Source organism: Lathyrus oleraceus, chromosome 5 (genome assembly GCF_024323335.1).
Source record: "Lathyrus oleraceus cultivar Zhongwan6 chromosome 5, CAAS_Psat_ZW6_1.0, whole genome shotgun sequence".
NCBI lineage: Eukaryota > Viridiplantae > Streptophyta > Magnoliopsida > Fabales > Fabaceae > Lathyrus > Lathyrus oleraceus.
The window spans coordinates 566,866,948-566,888,603 of record NC_066583.1 but is presented as its reverse complement, the minus strand read 5'-3'; the positions used below and the strand labels follow the sequence as shown (position 1 = coordinate 566,888,603).

The following is a 21,656-nucleotide window of genomic DNA, read 5'->3' as shown; positions in this document are numbered from 1 at the left end:
AAAGGGAATTTACATGGAACAACATAAGCAGGAATAATCCAAAGGAAATTGGTAATACCATAACTTTAAGGAATTACTAGTAAGCACATTCATTTTTTATATAAAAAATCATGATTTTCACGAATCGTCTGGAATGTGTTAAAATATTACATGAATCGATAATAAAATAGTTGAAGTTTATTCATTGTAATAGTACACGTGGTTCTTTCTTGATAGTTAAAATTATTCATTTTTTAAAATAATTTTTTATATTGTATTCAACAATAAATAATAAATTATTTACATAAAATAATTTTGTCTATAATATTCAATTTTAATTAATAGTTTACTATCTTAATTTAATTGATACTTACAAATTTTAATTATTTTTAAAATAGGGTAATTTTAACTTTTACCATTGACATTCTAGATGATTGGATCACTAAGTTTATTTTTTCAAATACTTTGTTCAAATATCATATGATGAAATATAAGATAATATATACATGTTTCAAAGACAAATATCATTCTAGATGATTGTGTGTATTAATATTTTCACTCATCGCCTTCATGTGAAAATTATATCTTAATACATTTATATTAGTTATTAAATCATTTAGGGTAATGTCTCGTGTGTAACAAACATAATTATTTTAATATATCTTATGAAGGACACAAAACATAATTAGTTAGATAAAAAAAAAATTTATATATATATTATTTTCATCAATGATAAAAGGTAAATGATTGAAAAACTGAATCATTCTCATTATCATGATAATTTATTGTTATTTAGTAGATGTTAAGTTATCATTTATTTTATTTGTCTGTAATATTTAAAATATGATCAAAATATTTCATGAAGGAGTACGAAACACAACAAATTAGATTTAGGGGTGACAAAATAGATGAATTTGATGAATATATATTAAATTGTTAATGGATGAATCAAAATAATTCATTAATTTATTAAAAATCTACTAAAATTTTCATTAAAATATTCAATCCAATATTGTTCATCCATTAAGAAAAAGAGATTAATTACTATACACTGTCAGTGTAAAAAGTTTTACACAATCGATTCATCACCATCATCCGCTTGCATTACTTTATAAATTTTTAAAATAAAAGTCAAACTTATATCAACATCCAACGACTATGATTAACTGACGGTGTAAAATCATTTTACACTGTCAGTGTATTTCAATTAAATCCTAAGAAGAATATACATTCAATTCATCCATTAACATATCTTTAATGGATGAAATCCATCCAAAAAATTGTTTTTTTATTTTCGAAAAAAAAATGATTTTTTAATTGAAAAAATTGATTTTTTTTTATATTTTAAAAAAATGATTTTTGTATTTTCTAAAGAAAAAAAATCAATTTTTATATTTTATGAAAAACAAACAATATTTTTTATTTTTCAAAAAAATGGTTTTTTAATTTAAAAAATTGGGATTTTTTTCGAAAAAAATATATTTTTTTGTATTTTTGGAAAAAAAAATATTTTTTATTTTCCAAAAAAACAAATTTTAATTTTTCGGAAAATATCGATCTTTTTGTATTTTCGAAATAATTGTATTTTTATTAATAAGTCAACTTTTTTTTGAAAAATAAAACAACTTTTTGTTTATACTAAAAAAATGGTTTTTTAATTTTTATAAAAATCGTAACTTTTTCAAAAAAATTATTTTATTATTATTTTTTAAAATAAAAGTAATCTATTATGATGATCAATACATATAAATGGATGAATTTACTTAAATCTACTATTTTAATTTTTATATGATATGGGTTTCATAGATTTTTTAATAAATGAATTTTGTTTTAATGAATTTATTTATTTTAATGTATAAACAGTTTTACATTAATTCTAAATATAAATATACATGTAATTTAATGTCATGTATTTTTGGCTTTAATTTCACCGTAACTTATTGTATTCGTACATAAGCATTTTATACTTAATAAATTTGTGAATATAGTGGACTATGATATATTAGTTGCACATATGTCATATCATTAAATATATATCTCGAAGCTTGCGTACAAATATTGTGAGGAAGATTAAAATTGAATGAATTTGAAATAGAAGATTAGTTTCAAGAGTTAAATACATACTAATTAATTTAAATTTTAGTGTTACGTTTGTGCCCATGTTTAGTAAAAAAATTGTAAATGCTAGTCGGGAATTCTTTACTCAAATAATTTAGTTTTTCAAAAAAAAAAATTAAAATAATCAATTTTTTAGATTAACTCCCTAACTACCCAACTTTAAAGAGGTCGTGTCAGATGAATTTGTGTTTGCTCTCTAAATTAAAGAGGTGACGTCAATTTGATTGACTTATGCATCTAGTGTTGTCAATCTGATTGGCGCATGTATATTAGGTTTAAAACGAGACGCCAATTGGTCTGACACCTATGTGTGTTGTGTAATTTTTTTTGAAAAACAATATATATTTTAGATCAAAGTAGAAATCGGACCAATTGTTATCAATATTAATATGCATTTACATACATATAAAAAAAGACTAATGTCGTTGACCGGGATGACCTAACTGACCTCCGGTACCACATCTCCTAGCTACTCGAACGCGTGACCATAATCTATGTTGATGATTCATCCCAAGTGTTTGAGGATTTGAGGGCACAGGAACATCACAACCACCTGCAGAAGATTGCCTAAGATATTCAGACAAATCTGCGTAGTCTTGTGTATGCAATGAAGCGCTACCACCATAGCTGAGTTCATGACCCATTCCAGAGTAGTTGGGTTGTGTTTGAGTTATTGGAGGGTGACCAGGACGATTGAAGGGCGACATTGGTATGAATGATGCATCAAAGGTTTTGCATTCTGCAAACCTATTATTCAAATTGATGGAACATGGTTATTCGGAAAATATAAGGGCACTTTGCTTATGGGTGTTGCACAAGATGACAACAATAATGTCTTTCCCATTGTCTTTTCTCTGGTTGAAGATGAAATAGATGGTGGTTAGGGTTTCTTCTTTAGTCATTTCAGAACATATGTCGCTCCACAAGTCAATCTCTGTTTGATTTCAGATAGACATGTTGCTATTGAGAGTGCTTACAATAACCATGATAATAGATGACATAATCCTTCTTCTACCAATGTTTATTGTATTAGACATATCGTACAAAACTTCATGCGTGCAATCAAAGACAAGAACCTTCACAAAAAAGTGGTGAATGCAGCGTATGCTCTAACTCAGTCGTCATTTCAACATTACCGTGACGAAATTAGATTGTCAAATGCAGATGCGGGAAGGTGGTGGAAAACATACCATTAGAGAAATGGACAATGGCATTTGGCAGAGGATGTCGATGGGGCCACATAACAACAAACCTTGTGGAATGCATGAACGACGTCTTCAAAGGCATTAGAAATCTACCAATAACCACATTGGTCAGAACAACCTGTTTTAGGTTGGCATCGACCTTCGCAACCAGAGGCGAAAGATGGAGTGTAGTGTTAATGTCGGGTCAATTATTCAGTAAATGTTGTATGAAAGTGATGAAAGAGGAAACTATCAAAGCTACCAAACACGTGGTTACAATCTTTGATCGTCATAGACAAAATTTTAGAGTACAGAAAACAATGGACTACAATGAGGGGAGCCCAAATTTATTATATGCTGTCAGACTAAGCAGAAGTTGGTGTGACTGTGGCAAGTTTCAGGCCTTCTGTATTCCTTGCTCCCATATCATTGCGGCATGCACACATATTCGCCAGGACGTTTACAGTCATCTATTTGATGTTCACAAGACCATTACCGTCATGAATGTCTTTAACGAAAGCTTATCAGTGCTAGCAATGGAGGAATATAGGCCTCCACATCAAGGGGACGTAGTTTGGCACAACAATGAGATACGAAGAAAAAAATAAAGGACGGTCAAACAGCACGCGTATTAGAACATAAATGGATACGGTTGATAAAATGATAAAATTATGTAGTATATGTCGTCAACCCGGACACGATAAGAAAAAATGTCTCAATCTCGGAGCAACATTTGTATCATAATTTAGTACCTCCTTTCAATTTTTATAACCTTTGATTTTGATATTAATAACTTTTTGTTACAACAAGGTTAACAACAAACATCACTCCAACTTAAACACACCTAAAACTGAACAGGTCTGAATAAAACACAAACAATAGATATCAAAACAGATAAAATAATTAACCACAATATTTCTAACTGATTACAACAATCAACTTGATATCATTTATTCCAAACATCACTTCCATAGCATTCTTATCATTTTTTACTCGCAATCATCCACGTACGACATCAAGTCTCTCAATACTTCTAATTTTTTCGTCTTTAGGTATGCTTTCGTCTAAACAACAAACCAACTCCTTCTATAGTAGCTCGAAACGACAGATGTTCCAGAAGAGCATCTCCATCGGAGACTTGTCTCTCGAATAAATCACTTTTCCATAGCGGCGACGAAGACAAACCATGTTTGTAATATAATGAAAAGAGATGTGGAAAAATGAATCACACAACACATCTATTTATACAAAAAAAATTACACAATACACGGAGTCAGACCAATTGACGCCTCCTTTCATTTTTTACACATAGGCGCAATTGGATTAGCAGCACCATGTGTCGTAGCCAATTCAATTGAGATATCCTCTTTAAAATTAAGGGTAGGCGTCAATTCATCTGACACCTACGTGTTAACGTTTTTTTTTAAAGTGAAGTAGTTTGACAATTCATCTGAAAAGTGGATTATTTTGATATTTTTTTTAAAAATCGAGTTATTTTAACAAAATTTCGCTAGTCAAAAAACTACTCGCTATTAATTTAATAAGATTGTTAACTATGAGATTAAATAGCAAAATGAAAGAATAATTATAAATCTATTAGTCAATTTTAATGTTTAGAAACTAAATTAGTGAGAAAATAATACCACCTCACTTTCTCTCTCTCTCTCTAAATATAATTAGAGTAAATCGTCTAAATTAAAAAATTGATTGAAGTATTAGTTTTGTTGATTATTTTTATAATTTATCAATTTTATATTAATAAAATAAAAAATTTACTTAACTTTTTGCAAATTGTAGAAAAATAAGTAACATAACTAAAGGTATATAAATAAAAAAATTAATAAACATTAAAATTTAAAGAGAATATTATATAAATATATAAAAGGACAGAAAAATATAAGAGCTCTATACTGTTTAAAAATAGAGTGGCATCACGCACTTAACAAGTCAACTCTAATATAGAGTCAAATTATAATTCTACATTCTCACACGCAACACTATTAAATTAAGTGTGAATATAAATGGTAGATAAATAATTCGTGATTCAATCAATAACTCTAATATTATATTAAAATTTGAGTTAGAACTTAAAGAATCTAGCTCTTAAAGTGAAGGGTGTGACTATTTTCATATTTTGTTTTAGAAGGAAAAGACACGGCTAATTAGAAAACTTTCATTTTTAATGGAAACAGATTCTCTGCAGTGACATTTTGCTAGCAGTGGAATCTCAACCATTCATTTTTTTCCCACAAACAGGCAAAGTCAATTGTGAGAAATTTGAAAGATCCAGATGTTAACTGGACTCTCTCCAGTTATAAGATACTTTATATAATTTATGCCAGCTAAGTATTCGATATAATATTTTATTAAAAATAGTTAACAAATCTATGTTTCTACCATTACCTTCTTCGTATTCAAGACAATGACCGCGCATTCCCAACTCTATTATACCAACAAAACAAAACAAAACAAAATCTTCTTAACCTTACTGAAGTATTTACCAAAACGAGTCACCGGAATTGTAGTCATGATTATCGCGCTAATTACATGGTCGGAAAAGATTCTAAGGAAACAAAATTTTCTGTTACAATGAAGAGCCTTGGGGCCTGCCCTGCTCATAAAACACTCAACAAGGACTTTCTCCTCTATACATAATATATGTATATAACCTATGTAATTGAAAATCAATTGATTGATGATGTATATTTGTACAACAAAAATGGCAGACCAACCTTAAAGTTGATTCCGCAATTGCAGTAACAAACCTTGCATAGTCTCGATTTTTTGACTCAGTTTGACGATGGTAAGGTGTTGAAAGGAAGAAGACTCAGAAGTACCAATGTCACTGATTAAGTCATTGATTTTAGTCTGTGAATCCATAACCGCTTCCTCAAGCAAAGCTAATGTCTGTTCCGGAGTTTTGTTTGGTTCTTCATATATCAGGCTTGGTAATGGAGAACGTCCTCTACTACCAATGCTACCGTCTCTACTTACCTTTTCACCAGAGAAAAATTTGTCAATGCCTTCGCTTCCTGCAAGTGATCATGCTATTAATTAGATGATGATATGATGATGATGATAGTTGACAAAAGAAATATACAAGAGAGTATCAGCATACAAAATCCAACTTCCGCGCAATGATCCAAAGACAAAATAGTCCCATTAATTCCTAACTTTTAGGTAAGGAAAAATGTTCTACCGATTTTATGAGTAAAAAATAATTTAATGAATAAGAAACTTTGAAAACATACCTAGGTTCCCTAGTTGATCAATTACAGACTGACCAACAGAGCCTTCTAACTTAAGCAACCTTATAATTCCAGCAGTTATTCGGCCAATTGAATCAATTTCAGATTTGCACAAAAAAGTAAGGTGCTGAAGCTCATCCTTTGTTACAACTGCCTCAACCTGCATGGCAAAACAAACGTTACACAACCATCTAATAAAAGAGAGACAATGACCCATACTTAAATCTATAATTCTCATTACCGGCTGTCTAACAGAGAATTTTAGATTTTCCACTTCCCAGTTAGTGGTTTCATCGTCAACATTCTCCTCACATAATACTAAGCGAACTTCAAGACCAACCCCTCCAACTATGTCAGTAAGTTCCTTAACCCCGTTTCCAATTACCACTGATGAAGGAATGTTTTGTTGGATATGAGGCTTCAGGATTTGCAGCCCTTGAACTCCAACCTGCATGTTCAGGCTCAGTATTTAAGATTGTATGATAAACAACAGAAAGACTGGGTTGATTCCGGAGGTATTTTTTTGATAACATAGTGGTTGATTAAAAAAAAGATAGACAACAGAAATGAGAAGCCAAAAAAAACATCTTAATAAGGATATTTAGTTTTAACATGTTCAAACCAAAAGCAAAAGCAAATAAATCATATATAATCCAAAAAGATTACATGTAACATTTCCCGAGTATATACCAAATGCATTTTGATCATTATGCACAGTAATATATCAAAAATCACTTTTATTTTAATCTATAACAAACACGTCCTAAATCTTTGATTCAGTGGTACTTTGGAACATAAATTTACAAACCCAAACATTAAATCTTGAAAAATCAGAAAGAAGCATTAAATTACCGTAACCATTTCTACTGGATGATGCCGTAATTTTTGTATTTGACCTTTCCCACCAGAAACATTATTCGGGCTACCTTTTGCATTTACTTGTAAGCTATGGAAAGATGTGTGCCAACACCTATCTTCTCTTCCTTCGTCTTCGTGACTGGAGAACCACCACTTTTCAGCCATATCCTCTGCCCCTTCAAGAGCAAATAACCAGTCTCTCAATTCTATAGTTACATCCACATCATCTGGCTTCTTCAAGTGGGGAAAACCTGTTTCTTTCCCCTCCCCTATGCTCTCAACTGGTAAAAAAGTTATTAACTTAGACAACTGAATTTAAATTAAACATGTGGATATATGAACATAAGGAATATGAACTCAGAATAAATATATCATGTACTCCCTCTGTCCCTTTTCATAAGCACGCATTGACATTTTTCACATATATTAAGAAAAGTTGGTCTTGTAATTTATATGTGCATAGTGTATAACTATTACTAAATTACCTTTTGCGTATAGATGCATTTAACATTGTTTTTTTATATTCTAAAACAAAGCAGAAGTATTAATTAGAGTTATATTTTGAAAAAAATATTAAGTGTATCTAGTAACTTGAAAGAGGGCTTATATTTAGAGACATTTTTTTCTCTCAATAGGTGCTAATAATTAGAGACAGAGGGAGTATTAATCAAAATGACCAAGTAGAGAAAATCAGATGGCATTGTTTGTTTCATACCATCTTCTGTATCATCAATCAGAGGAGTTGACTTAAAAAGTTTTGATAAAGGTCCCTTTTGTAAGTTTTCCAACCCTTTACAAAGACCCTTTCCAGGAGCTCCGTCAGGCTCAAGTATTCCAAATCTATGCAGGAGGGCTTCAGTATAGTTCATCCCCCCACCAAGACGAACACCAGATACAAAAGCTGAGACATTCAAACTATGAGACTCCAAGTCTTGTTCATGTAATGGTATGACATGAACTGTGCTTATGTCCAAAAAAGGGAAAGATTGAGCATTTGCATTCAATAGATGTCCTTCATTCTTATGCACCCAGAATACAGGTCTTAGTTGAGGATATCTATTATCACTCAGTGAAGGAGCATTTATGCTAGAACTCAACGAAGAGACACTTTCACATGCCAATTTCCCATCAGCATCCACACAACTTATCTCAATACTCTCCCAGCGTAGAGAAGATGAAACAACAATAGCCCCACCAAGGGTTCTATGAGTAGCACTGGTAAACAGATCATCTCCAACAAACTGCACTAATGGCAGTCCCTCAACATTCATTGATGAAGACTCCAGGAATCGAAGTTGGAGGTTTTTCACTGCTAAACTCACAGCAGTGTCGCTAGGAACCTTGTCCATAAGCTTTCCACTAAAAGATTTGTTCCCAATGTCCTCCAGTTGTTTCCCTTTTCCAGCCATTGCCATCATTTCACTAACTTTTCCGAAATAACCATAGAGATCTAGGACGAAAAATAATTGCTCAACAGAAGTGTTGGACAAATATTGTTCGCAAGCCACTCCAACCCTAACAATACCCCCTGGGGGAGGAATTTTCAACAACGGGCTTCCATCAACTGTTGCCATGGCTACTTCAATGCAAGCTTCTGTCAGATCAACACATCTCCACAATCCTGAGGTCTGGTGTCCAGTTGTACCTATGCATGCTTCCAGAGACAAAGTAAGCTGGGATGCTCTGGCAGTCCACTTCTTCTGGGTAGTATCTATTGGTTGACCTTCCCAAAGACAGAAGCAAGCAGGATCCTTCTCAAGGTTCAGCATTCTTAGTTTCAGTGAAGGTGAATCTAAAAATAAGAGGCTTTCAATATGAAGCCTTGCTCCCGTAAAGGAGTTATGGATTGTATCGTCCATGTCACTTCGAGAAATATCCAATTTGGTCTTGTCAAAAGGAACGGTAAGATCCAGTCCCTTGAGAGTAAAAATAAAAGATTTCACTGAGAAGTCTGGTAAAATGTCACCAGAACTGAGAACAATACCATCAGCTAGAAAAGAGGAAATCCTCAGGCATGATTCTTCTTGGAGATGAATCTGGAAGAAGAAAAAAAATACTTAAAATAATATGATTGGCAAAAATATATAAATACGGTGCACTAAGTCCAAAACAGAGCATTTATTGTGAAAACCTGCACATACCATTAGTGGCTGACAGTCAATAACAGTTTGAGAAGCAAAGGATGGTGGAAGTGGAGAAGGTATGATCTGGAGAGCATGGAGGCATATTAGAGGGCTACCCTCGGTCAACTGCCATTGTTGTTCTCCTAGAGGATATATCGGAGGGCAAAAGCTTTTGGCTGTCAAAAGAAAGGATAGAAACAAATAATTAACAAATGATACATCTGGTTAAAGAAAATACATAATAGTTGCTTAAGTGCGTTAATAACTTAATACCAAATTCTGGCACATGAAAAGCATCTCCGGTGACAGCTTGCATTGATGGTTGCACTAATGTACATGGAGGGGAAGAAAAGGTGTCCCTGCATTCCAATAAACACAAACTATAATTTTGTTTCGTTGAAGTGATGGAATATGAAGATTGTGTCATTTCAATTGTCAAGAGCTGCCGAAACTATTAATCACGCGAGGATATTGCCACTTCTTAAGAATATAAGCAATTCATGTTCTTTTATTTTCCCCCTTTTCGGTTGTATTAGTTTCTCCCATTCCTGTCCAGAATATCTAACCAAAAAAGCAGTGGTTCATAACCTTTTACCAATATGTTCAGATAAGTTGGCTCCTGGTTTCCATTTAAATCTATGAGCACAAAATACATTGACACAAACTTGGATCCTTGTTTCCATATACACTGACACAAATACCCACAACCATGCATACACACACAGATCACTTAAACTTTTTTAATAGTTATAGTTCAAACAGAGCTGAAAGACACAAACCTCAAAAATAATCCACCAATCGTGATCTTGGTCAAGTTCTTGTCGCTCTCTACTTCAGAAAGACTGGCCTACAGGGATAGTCAATCAAACAGTATGAGTCTACTGCCACTAAAAACCTAATTATTGAAAGAAAAAGACTATATATATTCATATTCAAGTTGGTATCCAGAGTATGGTTTTAAAACCCTAATTTTTTATAACCCTAGTTTAAAAAATATCTAAAAAAAACCCTAATTCTTTTTTCCCCACGCGCGCCGTCAGTTTGTTTCTGGCGGCAATTGTTGCTACAGACTCTGTTTTTTACTCTGCCATTGGGACCACTTTCAGTGTGTGGGTCTCACGTTTAAAGTGTGTTTCGGCTGGTTCTTTGTTTCCGACGTATTTATTGTTTTTGCGATCTAGACTTCTTTAAATAGTGATATCTTACTCCTTGCTAAAGCATCATGACTGAAACTCCAAGGCCAAAGGATGATGGTGTTAAGGAGAATCCATCCAAAGAGCCTTATTTCGTTTGCGTCACCCGTTATTACCACCGAAAAATTGAATGATAATAAGAACTGTTTGAATTGGTATGCTTCGGTTGAATTATGGTTGGATCAACTCTGTCAGACCATCTTACTAAGAAGGTTTCAGAAATTAATGCAGCGATTAAAGATGATTGGGAATCCACAGATTATCAACGTGTATCATGGTTATAGAATTGTATTGAACCAAAGTTGATGGCACACTTTCGTCCGTATAGGACGTGTTATGAGGTTTGACATCAGGCTAAAAACCTCTATGCTAACAATATTCAAAGATTGTATGAATCAGTCCGCAACTTGACTGCTCTTCAGATGAATGATCAAGACTTATCAGAATATTTGGCTGGTGCTCAGTCTATTATTGATGGCCTCAAACTTATGTTGGTTAGTGATGATATTACGAAGGTATTGGGCAAGTTTGGCAATATGTTCATGGTGTTTGTTCTTCATGGTCTCTCTAAAGAATATAGTTCGGTTAAAGACCAGGCGTTAACATATACTACCATCCCTACGGTAGGAGAGCTAATAGATCGCTCTGTTCGAGTTTCCTTACCAAGTGATGACACTCATACTGCTGCTTTTGTTTCTAACTTTAGTTGTCGAGGACGTAGTGGACGGGGCCGTGGTCGAGGATGTGGTAGAGGATGTGGTGGAGGGGGTAGACTACGATGCATAGGTACAGGTATGGTACCCGGTGTTGGTACTAGTATCGGTACGGGATATGGCAATTATTTTAAAAAAATCAAGGTACGGGTACGTTATTAAAAAATAAGAGTTTTCTATAAAATGTTTGAGTAGATAAATAAATTGTTAGGCTCACAAAAAAATATCATTATAAAAATTTTAAAAAATTAAAAAATAATGTTAAGATATAATAATAAAAAGTTAAAATACATAAATATGATGTTTGAGAAAATCACAAATTTCAATTAAAATTGAATAATGAAAAAAAATAAAGTACCATAAGTACCGTACGTGTACCAGGTACAGGTGCGTACCTAATACCGATACTTCACCATTTTAGAAGTACCCATGTTTCGGACGGGGTAGAGGTAACTTTTATTGTACTCATTGTAAGAAAGATGGGCTCCCTCAAGATCGGTGTTTTAACTTACATGGCTTCCCCAACAAAACTATTAATGTTGCTCAAACCTCTACAAACCTTGAGTCAAAGGGTGAACTCGAAACCACTTTTTCTACCGGTGAGTATAAGGTGTATTTGAAGTTGAAGGCAGCACATCACGCCACCTTATATCATTGCTCAGACTGGTAATTCTACGGTTTGTCTCTCTCACTCTACACCTACGGGATGAGTTATGGATTCTAGTGCTTCAGACCATGTGATCGATAATGCCGCACTTTTCTCTAAATTATCACCACCAAAACATCTACATTATGATTACTGTTGCGGATGGATCTAGAATTGAGGCAACTGGTGTTGGACAAGTGTTACCTATTCCCTCTCTCTTTGAGCTCTGTTTTATCGATTCCTAATTGTCCTTTCAATTTGATTTCTATAAGCAAATTAACTAGCTCTTTAAATTGTGCCATAACCTTTACTTCTAATTCCTTTCTGATAAAGGACTAGAGTACGGGACAAAAGATTGGAGTCAAAACCGAACCTAGTGGTCTTTACTTTTCAACCTCCCACTTCCATTATATGTGCAACTACCGGATCCCCTGATCTTCTGCATCGTCGCTTAGGTCATCTGAGTTGATCAAAATTGAAGAAAATTGTGTCCGGTCTTCCTCATTTAAAGTCCTTATAGTGTGAGTCTTGTCAGTTTGGAAAACATGTTAGAGTTTCTTTTTCCAGTCGTATTAATAACAAAGTCATGCTTTTATTTGATGTTCATTCCGATGTTTGGGGCCTTAGTCAGATTCCTTTTATCTTAAGGAATAGATATTATGTTACCCTTATTGATGATTTCTCAAGATGTATTTGGGTGTTTTTAATGAAAGACAGTTTTGGGTTGTTTAACATTTTTAAGAATTTATGTTCTGAAATCACGACACAGATTCGCATTTTACACGGTGACAATGCAAAAGAATGTTTCTCTGATTACTGTAACTCTTTTATGCACTCCAAAGACATCGTCCATCAATCCAGTTGTCCTCATACACCTCAACAAAATGATGTTGTTGAAAGAAAACATAGACACATTATTGACACTACTCATACCCTGTTGCTAAATGCCAATGTGCCTCTGAAGTTTTGGGGTGATGTTGTTCTTACTGCCGGATATTTAATTTATCGAATGCCATCCTCTGTGTTGAATGATCAGGGTCCTCATTCCCTGTTGCATCCTACAGATCCCTTATATGTTTTTTCCCCTCATATCTTTGGGTGTATTTATTTTGTTCATGATTTGTCCCCAGGTCGTGATAAGATGATTGTTCTTGCTATCAAATGTGTTTTCCTAGGCTACTTCCGCGCTCAAAAGGGATATCGGTGTTACTCTCCTTCTACACGTCACTTTTACACGTCAACAAATGTTACACTCTTTGAGCACATACCATAGTTTCCCAACTCAGATGTTCTTGAAATTGATTTAGATCAAGTCTTGCTTATTCCGTATTTTGAGTTTGTTGAATCCACTCCTTTATCCTCTAGTCCACCCGTTGTGATAGATGAGTCTCTACCACCGTTAAATCGGTATGGCATTACCTATGAGAGAAGGTTTGGACCACGTGATTCAACTCTTATTCCCTATGAGACCCATCCTTCGGCTCCGTCTCTTGATTTGCCCATTGTCATCTGAAAGGTAATCGTTCAACCCATAGCCCTTAGCATACTTATAATTATGTGTCTTACTATCGGTTATCACCAACCCATTGTGTTTTTGTTACTGCACTTGCATCTCTTCTACTCCTAAAACTATTCAGGAAGGACTATCACATCCAACAGACAATACTTAATGAAATGTCATCTCTAGAATCTAATCATATTCGGGAGTTTGTTCCTCTCCCTTCTGGGAAATCTATTGTTGGTTATAGGTGGATATTTCATGTTAAGGTGGGCTTTGATGGACAGGTAGATCGATTGAAAGCTCGCATAGTGGCAAATGGACATACTCAAGTTCCTGGTCAAGATTATAATGATACTTTTTCTGCAATTGCAAAGATAGCATTTGTCCGTCTCTTTCTGTCCATGGCTGCCATGAAACAACGGCCTATATTTCAATTAAATATCAAGAATGCATTCTTGCATGGTGACTTGGAAAAGGAGATTTACATGGAGCAATTGTTCCTCAGGGGAGTGTAATTAGGTATGTAAATTGCACAAGTCTTTGTATGGGTTGAAACAACCACCTCGGGCATGGTTTGAAAGATTTAGTAGAGTGTTGCAACAATTTGGAATGAACCGTTGTGAATTAGATCACTTGGTTTTACCAAATGCTCCTCAAATGAATATATTTATCTCAATCAAAGTCAAGTATTGTTTTATCTCAAAGGAAGTATGCACTTGATATTCTGAAAGAAACAGGTTTACAGATTGAGTTAAAATCCTACAAAACCGACTTATAGGGTGAGGATTGCCCCCACATCAGACAATATATGGTGTGAACATGTCCTTATAAATGGGGGCATTCCTCACCCTATAAATCAATTTTATAGGATTAAGTTAGGTCTAACCACATTTCTTAACATGGTATCAGAGCTTTTACTTCATCCTCCATGTTTGGAAAGTTATCCACATTCTTTTCTTCAATCTATAACTTTAGTGGCCTCTAACCTAATTCTTCTAAACTTCTTTTCCATGGCAATTGATAAAGTCAAATGTAACGTAGAGTATGTTGTGTTAATTAAAGTCCTTTCACCGAGTCCAGCAGTATACTTGTAGATCTCAATAAGCTTTTCATCATCGAACATGTTTTTACATCCTAGCAGTGTCACAAACACCATCTAGTACCAACATAATAACTGATGCACCAGACAATCCATGACGTTTTTTATTCCAAAACTACCGGATGGTGTTTGCGACACTGCTGGGATGCACAAAAGCATGTCCTTGATGATGAGAAGTTTATTGTGATCTACAAGTATTGTCGGACTCGGTGAAAGAACTTTAATAAACGCAAAGTCTGCATTAGATTTGACTTTATCAATTGGCAAGGAAAAGAATTTCAGAAGAATTAGATTAGAGGCCACTACTGAAGTTATCGAGCAGATTGAAGAAAAGAACTGTGGATAACTTTCCAGACATGAAGGAAGAAATAAAAGCTCGGATACCATGTTAAGAAATATGGTTGGACCTAACTCAACTCTACAAAGTCGTCTTACAGCAGTTACTCCTCCGTTGAGACCTACATTGTGCGTTTTGCAGCGTCTCTCTGTGATGATATTGGATTGGCGGGTGCATCAGTTACTATATTGGCACAAAAGTATGATGTTTTCATTCCAAAACTACCAGATGATGTTTATGACCCTCCTAGGATGCAAAAGCATGTCCCTAGTGATGAAAATTTTATTGAAATATACAAGTATATTGTAGGAATTTATGAAATGGCTTTAATTAACGCAAAATACTTTGCGTTAGATTTGACTTTATCAATTGTCATGGAAAAGAAGTCCATAAGACTTAAGTTAGAGGTCACTACTGAAGTTATCGAGCAGATTGAAGAAAAGAACAGGAATAACTTTCCAGACATGAAGGAAGAAATAAAAGCTCTGATACCATGTGAAGAAATGTGGTTGGACCTAACTCAATACTAAAAAATCGACTTATAGGGTGAGGATTGCCCCCACATATAAAGACATATTCATGCCATATATTATCCGATGTAGAACTCTTAACAGATCCTAATGTAAAGTTTCTTCCTAATCAAGGGAGTCATATACTGATCCAGGTAGATATTATCTAACCTTGACTAGACCCGATATATCTTTTTCAGTCAATGTAGCAAGTCAGTTCCTGAACTCTCCTTATGACAACTATTGGGATGCAGTTATTCGAATCCTTAAGTATATCAAAGGATCACCTGAAAAAGGACTTGTTATTTGTGATATAGACAATACTTATATCATTGAATATTCAGATGTTGATTGAGCAGGAGATACAAGTGATAGACGTTTTACATAAGATTATTATGTTTTTATAGGTGGAAATTTGATCTCATGGAAGAGCAAAAAGCAAACAATATGTTACCTTCTTCGAGTCTGTTCCATATTTTGCGTCTAACTACGTAACTCCGGAACCCCTTCAAGAAAGTACTCTCACACTCCTTCTGGAAGTTATTAATGTCTGACTACCATTGTTCCCCATCAGCCTAAAGATCCTTATCCACTTGATAGGCTTGGTGATCCTGTGAAGGCAAAAACTCGGACTTAGGTAGGAACGGTGCGATCGCATTGCAAAAACGGTTGGAGCGGTAGGATCGAAGTTCTTTCTGTTTCAGTTCTGAAACTTTTGAAATAGGCTTTCTTTTTGGCTCTAACCTTTGTAGCATTTATTTCTCACATTTAATTCCAATTAACTTCTTAACTTTTCCAATACTTTTTTTTTAATCTTCACAATATAGCAACTAAACCTATTAATTATTTGAACCACCTAGTCTATTCAATACGATCAGATATTTTGTATTCCCTATTCCTTCTCACGTAAGAGTACTTTAATATTTTTAAAGTTTAAATATACCCTTTTTCACTCTTTTTAAACTTTTTCCCTTTAATTTGGGTGTGATTTGAATATTTTTTACTAAATTATGTTTTTTATATGAATATATATGCAATATATATCAGTTTGTGAAATTGGTAGGATCTTATGATCCGTGTTACAATACTCCGATTCACGATCTTGTGACCCCTCTCCGATCCCGCACATGATCTCGATTTTGACTACCTTGCTTGAAAGGGAGTGTTGAGATATGATATTGTTTTTATTATTAGTATTTATTGTTTTATTGTTTTTTAATTCTTAGTATTATCTTTACCCTAATTAATGGGATTGGTTAGGAAGCTTAAATATAGTATATATTTTCCCTAATAATAGGATTAGTTAGGAGACTTAGATATATATGTCTCCTCTCTACATAATAGAATAAGAAATTCAGATTCAAGTTCAAGTCACATAAATGATCATTCATATGGATTATATGCTAGCAACACGCACCAAGTACACACAGGTAAGAGAGGGTTTATATATGAACAATGATCCAAGAAAAGAATGAGTTGAAGAATTTATGGCGTCAGCTGAGAAAATATCTACAAACTTACCCTAGAGAAAAAGAGGGACTGCATCAAAAATTCAAGCTGGAATTCTGCAAGTTGGTACCAATTGTTTGATCATTTTGTAACAGACATGATACATAGCACTAGTAACCCTAGGATATTCAATAACAATTGAAGGAGATATAGATAAACATAAAAAGAATTATGCGCAGGCCAAAGACAAACCAGCATCTTTAATGCAAAGAAATATATGATCTACGACAATTGATACAAGAGAACACCCGGCTGCTTCAGTGGACCGCTGTCAGAATTCAATCACAGATAGACTCAGAGAAAGCCATAATGAAACATGATGTTGTACAAAAATGAAAGAAACTATTGAGACTTGGTGTGCTCAAAAGAAATAGAAAGGTAAGGCAATAAGAAACCTGCTGAGCCTTTAAATCAACATCACCCCTGTTTAGACAGACATATACTCCAGTCATGAAGCGAAGAAGTGCACGAAGTCCTGCTCACATACGTTGTATCAACCTCATGCTATATACATGCATTGTATTCTATTGAATATAAATACAATAGAAACAAAGAGAGCCCTTTTACTTACCTGGTTCACTTAACGCAGGGCAAACAGCTTCATTGATGTGCAGTTGAACCTCAAGTCCAAGAGGACTGTTCAATTCAGTTCTCTGAATTGTGATCTGGTAATCATACATCCAACCTATATTTCATGACTCATAACATTCTATAATAAAACAGAATATTTATAAAATAGCTTGGAGGAACTGTATGTATTACATATGCTTCTCCTGATATTCCTTCTATAAAACGCTCTCCTCCAAAGAATACTCTTTTTGCACCATCATCATCCCTCAGGTTTGACCCCTCTTCAACATCTGTGAACATATCTGGATGCGGCAAAAGATCAATAGACAAAGATTGCCATTCCAATTTCTGGATAGGAAAAAAAAGTGAGAACTAACAGATAGTAATGCACAAAAAGCAACATTATCCTCATCATTAAGAACAGAAAATAATTTTTATTAAAGAAACTTATAAGTTATAAGAGCAATTTACACACATGAAAATTAGTAAAGTAGGATATATTACTTTGAAGACATATATGTGCTTTTTGTTACTGGAGAACTCCCGCGCTTCCTTAAGATTTACAACCTGGTAAAAAAAACTCAATAATATACTACACTGGACAAGATTAAGAAATTGCAGAACCCAGAGTTTCAAAGTAAATTACCTGCCAGTTTTCATTTGTAGTATACAGCATAAGGTTGCGTATGGTCATAGATGCCATAGGTGGTGCCCTGCAACCAGAGACAATGAATGGGGATGCTTATATATAAGGTTTGAGATAAAACTTATAGCATATCTTTTAGACAAAACCAGAGTAAAACTCATCAGTCCTCGTATTTATGCTTAAAGTTACCCCACATAATCACCTACTGTATCTTAACTCCATTACAAGTTGTAGTTAGATACTGCAATTCCAGCAGAGAACCATATACTAAAATCAATTTCAATTTGAAGAGATTCATAATACTTGGCAGTGTTGGATAGACCATTAAAAAAATTGAAAAAAACAAATTTAGAGAGCTGGTGATATATGTAGAGAATTTGAGAGAATTGCATAAAATCAGAAATTATGTAATTCATTATATGCTTATACATTTTTTAGTCCCTCATAATGTTTTAATTGTTTTTTTGGTGCCTTTAAAAATATGGTTTCTCTTTTCTGAAAATGATCACAATTTATCCCTCTCAGCCAAAAAAACAGGGACCATAAGAGTTCAGAGAGGAACCAATTGTAATCATTTTCAGAAAAGAGGTACTAAAAGCTGACGAATTTTGTTTTAGGGACCAAAAGCAACAGTTATCTTATTTTGGGGGACTAAAAGTATATTTAAGTATTCATTATACATGATAGAATAGTACAGAACTCTGTATGTATTTATAGAATACAGAGAAGAGGAACAGTTATGAACTACTTACAAACAGCTCTAACAGAATGCATACAGCTAGCACAATTAAGTGGAAATCTAATCATGTGCTATTGCATATGCATGATACATGACCATACAAAGTGCTCTATCAACTGGTAACTGGAGCTTACCATGTTGCTCCCCCTTGACGACGAGAACTACCGCGAGTTTCAAGTAATAGATTAACTGTATGAATGTTTATAGTCATGCCATCTGCAATCTAATGAATGCCTACAATCAGTATGATCAAATAACATCCAAATAAGATATTTGTGTCTGTGGACAAGTGATTGGCATTTGCTAGGAACTATCAACAACACTAAATGAAATGAATGAGTTAGGCTGAAACTTGAAAGGCATTGCAACAACCATCTTTCCACGGGGAATGAGATAACCTTTACCCTGTTTTCCCTTTCCCCTATTAAATATCAGCATTCTCTATGTTAGTCATTAATTTGAGTGAGGTTTTATCTTTTAACTGGAAGGATGTGAAAAGGGGCAGGCAAAGGAGACATGTGATTTATTTCCACATAGAGATTTGTAAAAAAAACTGGTTAACAGAATGATTTGATTTACAAAAGTCTATTTTACATCCTATATACAAGGTATCAAAGGAATAGGGATACAAACTTAACTACACATGACAATGTTTGTAACTCGTGACTGACTAACTGGTCACTTAACCAACTAACAAAAGTTAGGAATTATCCTACGATTCCCGTTGGCATTCACTAAATCCTTATCATCCTGTTCCGCTAAATATCTGTCACAGATCCAATTATCTCACCCAATAGTCAACAAATTTGTCTTTGCCTACATCTTTATCTATGTCACTTGGAACGTAACCGCTCAAATTCAAATCCCTAAGTCATGTCCACAACTAACTACAAAAACAACCATGGTACGGTGTTATTAGAATATCACACTGCATCATGCACATCAACTCTGATAGAGAGTGATTTATATTAAAATTGCTAATTAAAATACCTAATCAATTAAATATAAATCACTCTCTATCAAACTCTGCCTTAGAAAACATCAGATCCAAACTCAAACCTTGTCAGCAAAACCATAACCGCTACCCTTGGCAGGCGCAGATGAAGAGGTGGAACTGCACGTAAACAAAAGAAAACAACAAAGAAAAATCAATAAACCAATAGCAAAAGGATTTACTTGTTTGGATTGATTTACTTGAGATTATCTACTAGCATAACATAAGAGCGTACGAGACTGTTTAGGAGAACTTGTAAAAACAGCCGATGACATTTCATAAACTGTCCACAGCTTACTTTTATAAGCTAAGTGCTAAAACTTATATGAAAACAGTTTGAAATTGTTTTATTGAAATATTAAATATGTATAAGCACTTATATGATAAACAATAATGCTATAATCACTTAATTAAATTGTTTATCCAAACCGTGTCATAAGTTACAGTCCCCCTTGTTTTTTATTACTTAGGTCACTTTGAAAAAAGTTTGCACCAAATTCTAAGTCGTTTTACAATACCAATAAATCATTAATGCTACTCTTGTGATTACACCCGTTAGTATTTATTATTCTCTCTTCTTTCTATTCTTTTAATTTGTCTTACTCTTACTTTAATGAAAGCTAATTTCGTAAACCTTTCATAATTTATCTTATTCATACAAAATTAACTACATTTCGTGGAAGTGTCAATACATATGTGTTATAAATGCAAAATTAAGTTGTTTGTCCAAAATGTATCATAGCTTATTCATAAACACTTAAATAAGTTTTTTTTATCCAAACACGCCTTGAATATCATTTCAAGCAAAGTTCCGTCCGTTTCATTTCTACCTGTTTGGATTCGAAGATGCATCAAAATCAGAATTCTCCTCAAGAACAAGATCGAGTCTATCAATCTGCACAATGATCGGTTCTGTTTGCACATAACTCACCGAAGGAAGCTACACAAAAACAACAGATTAATCAATCAACAGTAGAGCAAAAAGAAGTTGAAAAAAGTAAGTTAACTTAGTCAAGGTAATTCAACCGTTATCTCAAGTTTGCCAACTTTAGCGGATGCAACATTCAACGCCGCCGGTAATCCAACACTGGAATGCAAGGCATCACCGTCGATATCTGAAATCAAGATTCATCATCATAGTGAGTTAAATCAATACGAAACGAAACTAAATTCGAATTTGGATTCGGAGATTTACCTAAATTTGAGAGGTGAACGGTGTGGCCTTGCAATTTGAACTGATCTCTGGTGAAGGATTTGAGCCAATATTTGAGAGTGTATTCGAGAGCCCGACCCAGTATCGACTCCATTACCTGATGGATAGATCAGGTTTGGATCGATGGATTCGGGTCGGGTAAGCGGTGAAGTGATGTGTAGACTGTGTAAGGAATGAACGGAAGCTTTTTCTTCTTTCTGTCTTAGTTGTGACAATCATGACTGAGTGAGAGAGGAGGAAAGGATATAAAGGGAAAATGGAATCTCGATTGCGGCGACAGTGCTTCTGGCACGTGCCAGACAACTTTAAATGGATCTATGTGCTTCTATGCTTCATTTTCTTTTATTTTTTTAATTTTAAAAAATATCTCATTTAAATTATAAAATAAAAAAGGTTTAGACACAAGGAATAAACCCATAACTTTTGCAATTACAAATAAACATATTTCCACTTGTCCAATCATTTCATTTATTAAAA

General features: G+C 34.0%; 1 protein-coding gene across 2 annotated transcripts; it reads right to left on the bottom strand.

Annotated features, from left to right (window-relative positions):
* Positions 1-5,742: 5,742 nt before the first annotated feature.
* Positions 5,743-21,468, bottom strand: LOC127086495 (uncharacterized). Of its 2 annotated transcripts, XM_051027268.1 has the most exons (20): positions 21,162-21,468; positions 20,993-21,081; positions 20,797-20,906; positions 20,032-20,086; positions 19,107-19,195; positions 18,234-18,300; positions 18,092-18,154; positions 17,780-17,935; positions 17,589-17,682; positions 17,413-17,492; positions 17,210-17,285; positions 17,030-17,073; positions 10,290-10,357; positions 9,784-9,869; positions 9,529-9,686; positions 8,103-9,423; positions 7,382-7,668; positions 6,771-6,977; positions 6,533-6,689; positions 5,743-6,313 (listed from the first exon to the last, which is right to left on the bottom strand). In XM_051027268.1, the coding sequence occupies exons 1-20, from the start codon at positions 21,271-21,273 to the stop codon at positions 6,015-6,017; spliced, it is 3,618 nt and encodes a 1,205-aa protein (XP_050883225.1). In that variant the 5' UTR covers positions 21,274-21,468; the 3' UTR covers positions 5,743-6,014. The 2 variants fall into 2 exon arrangements, with proteins under 2 accessions (XP_050883225.1, XP_050883226.1); XM_051027269.1 differs by lacking the exons at positions 20,993-21,081; positions 21,162-21,468 and having other exon boundaries at positions 19,107-19,188; positions 20,797-20,912.
* Positions 21,469-21,656: the final 188 nt, after the last annotated feature.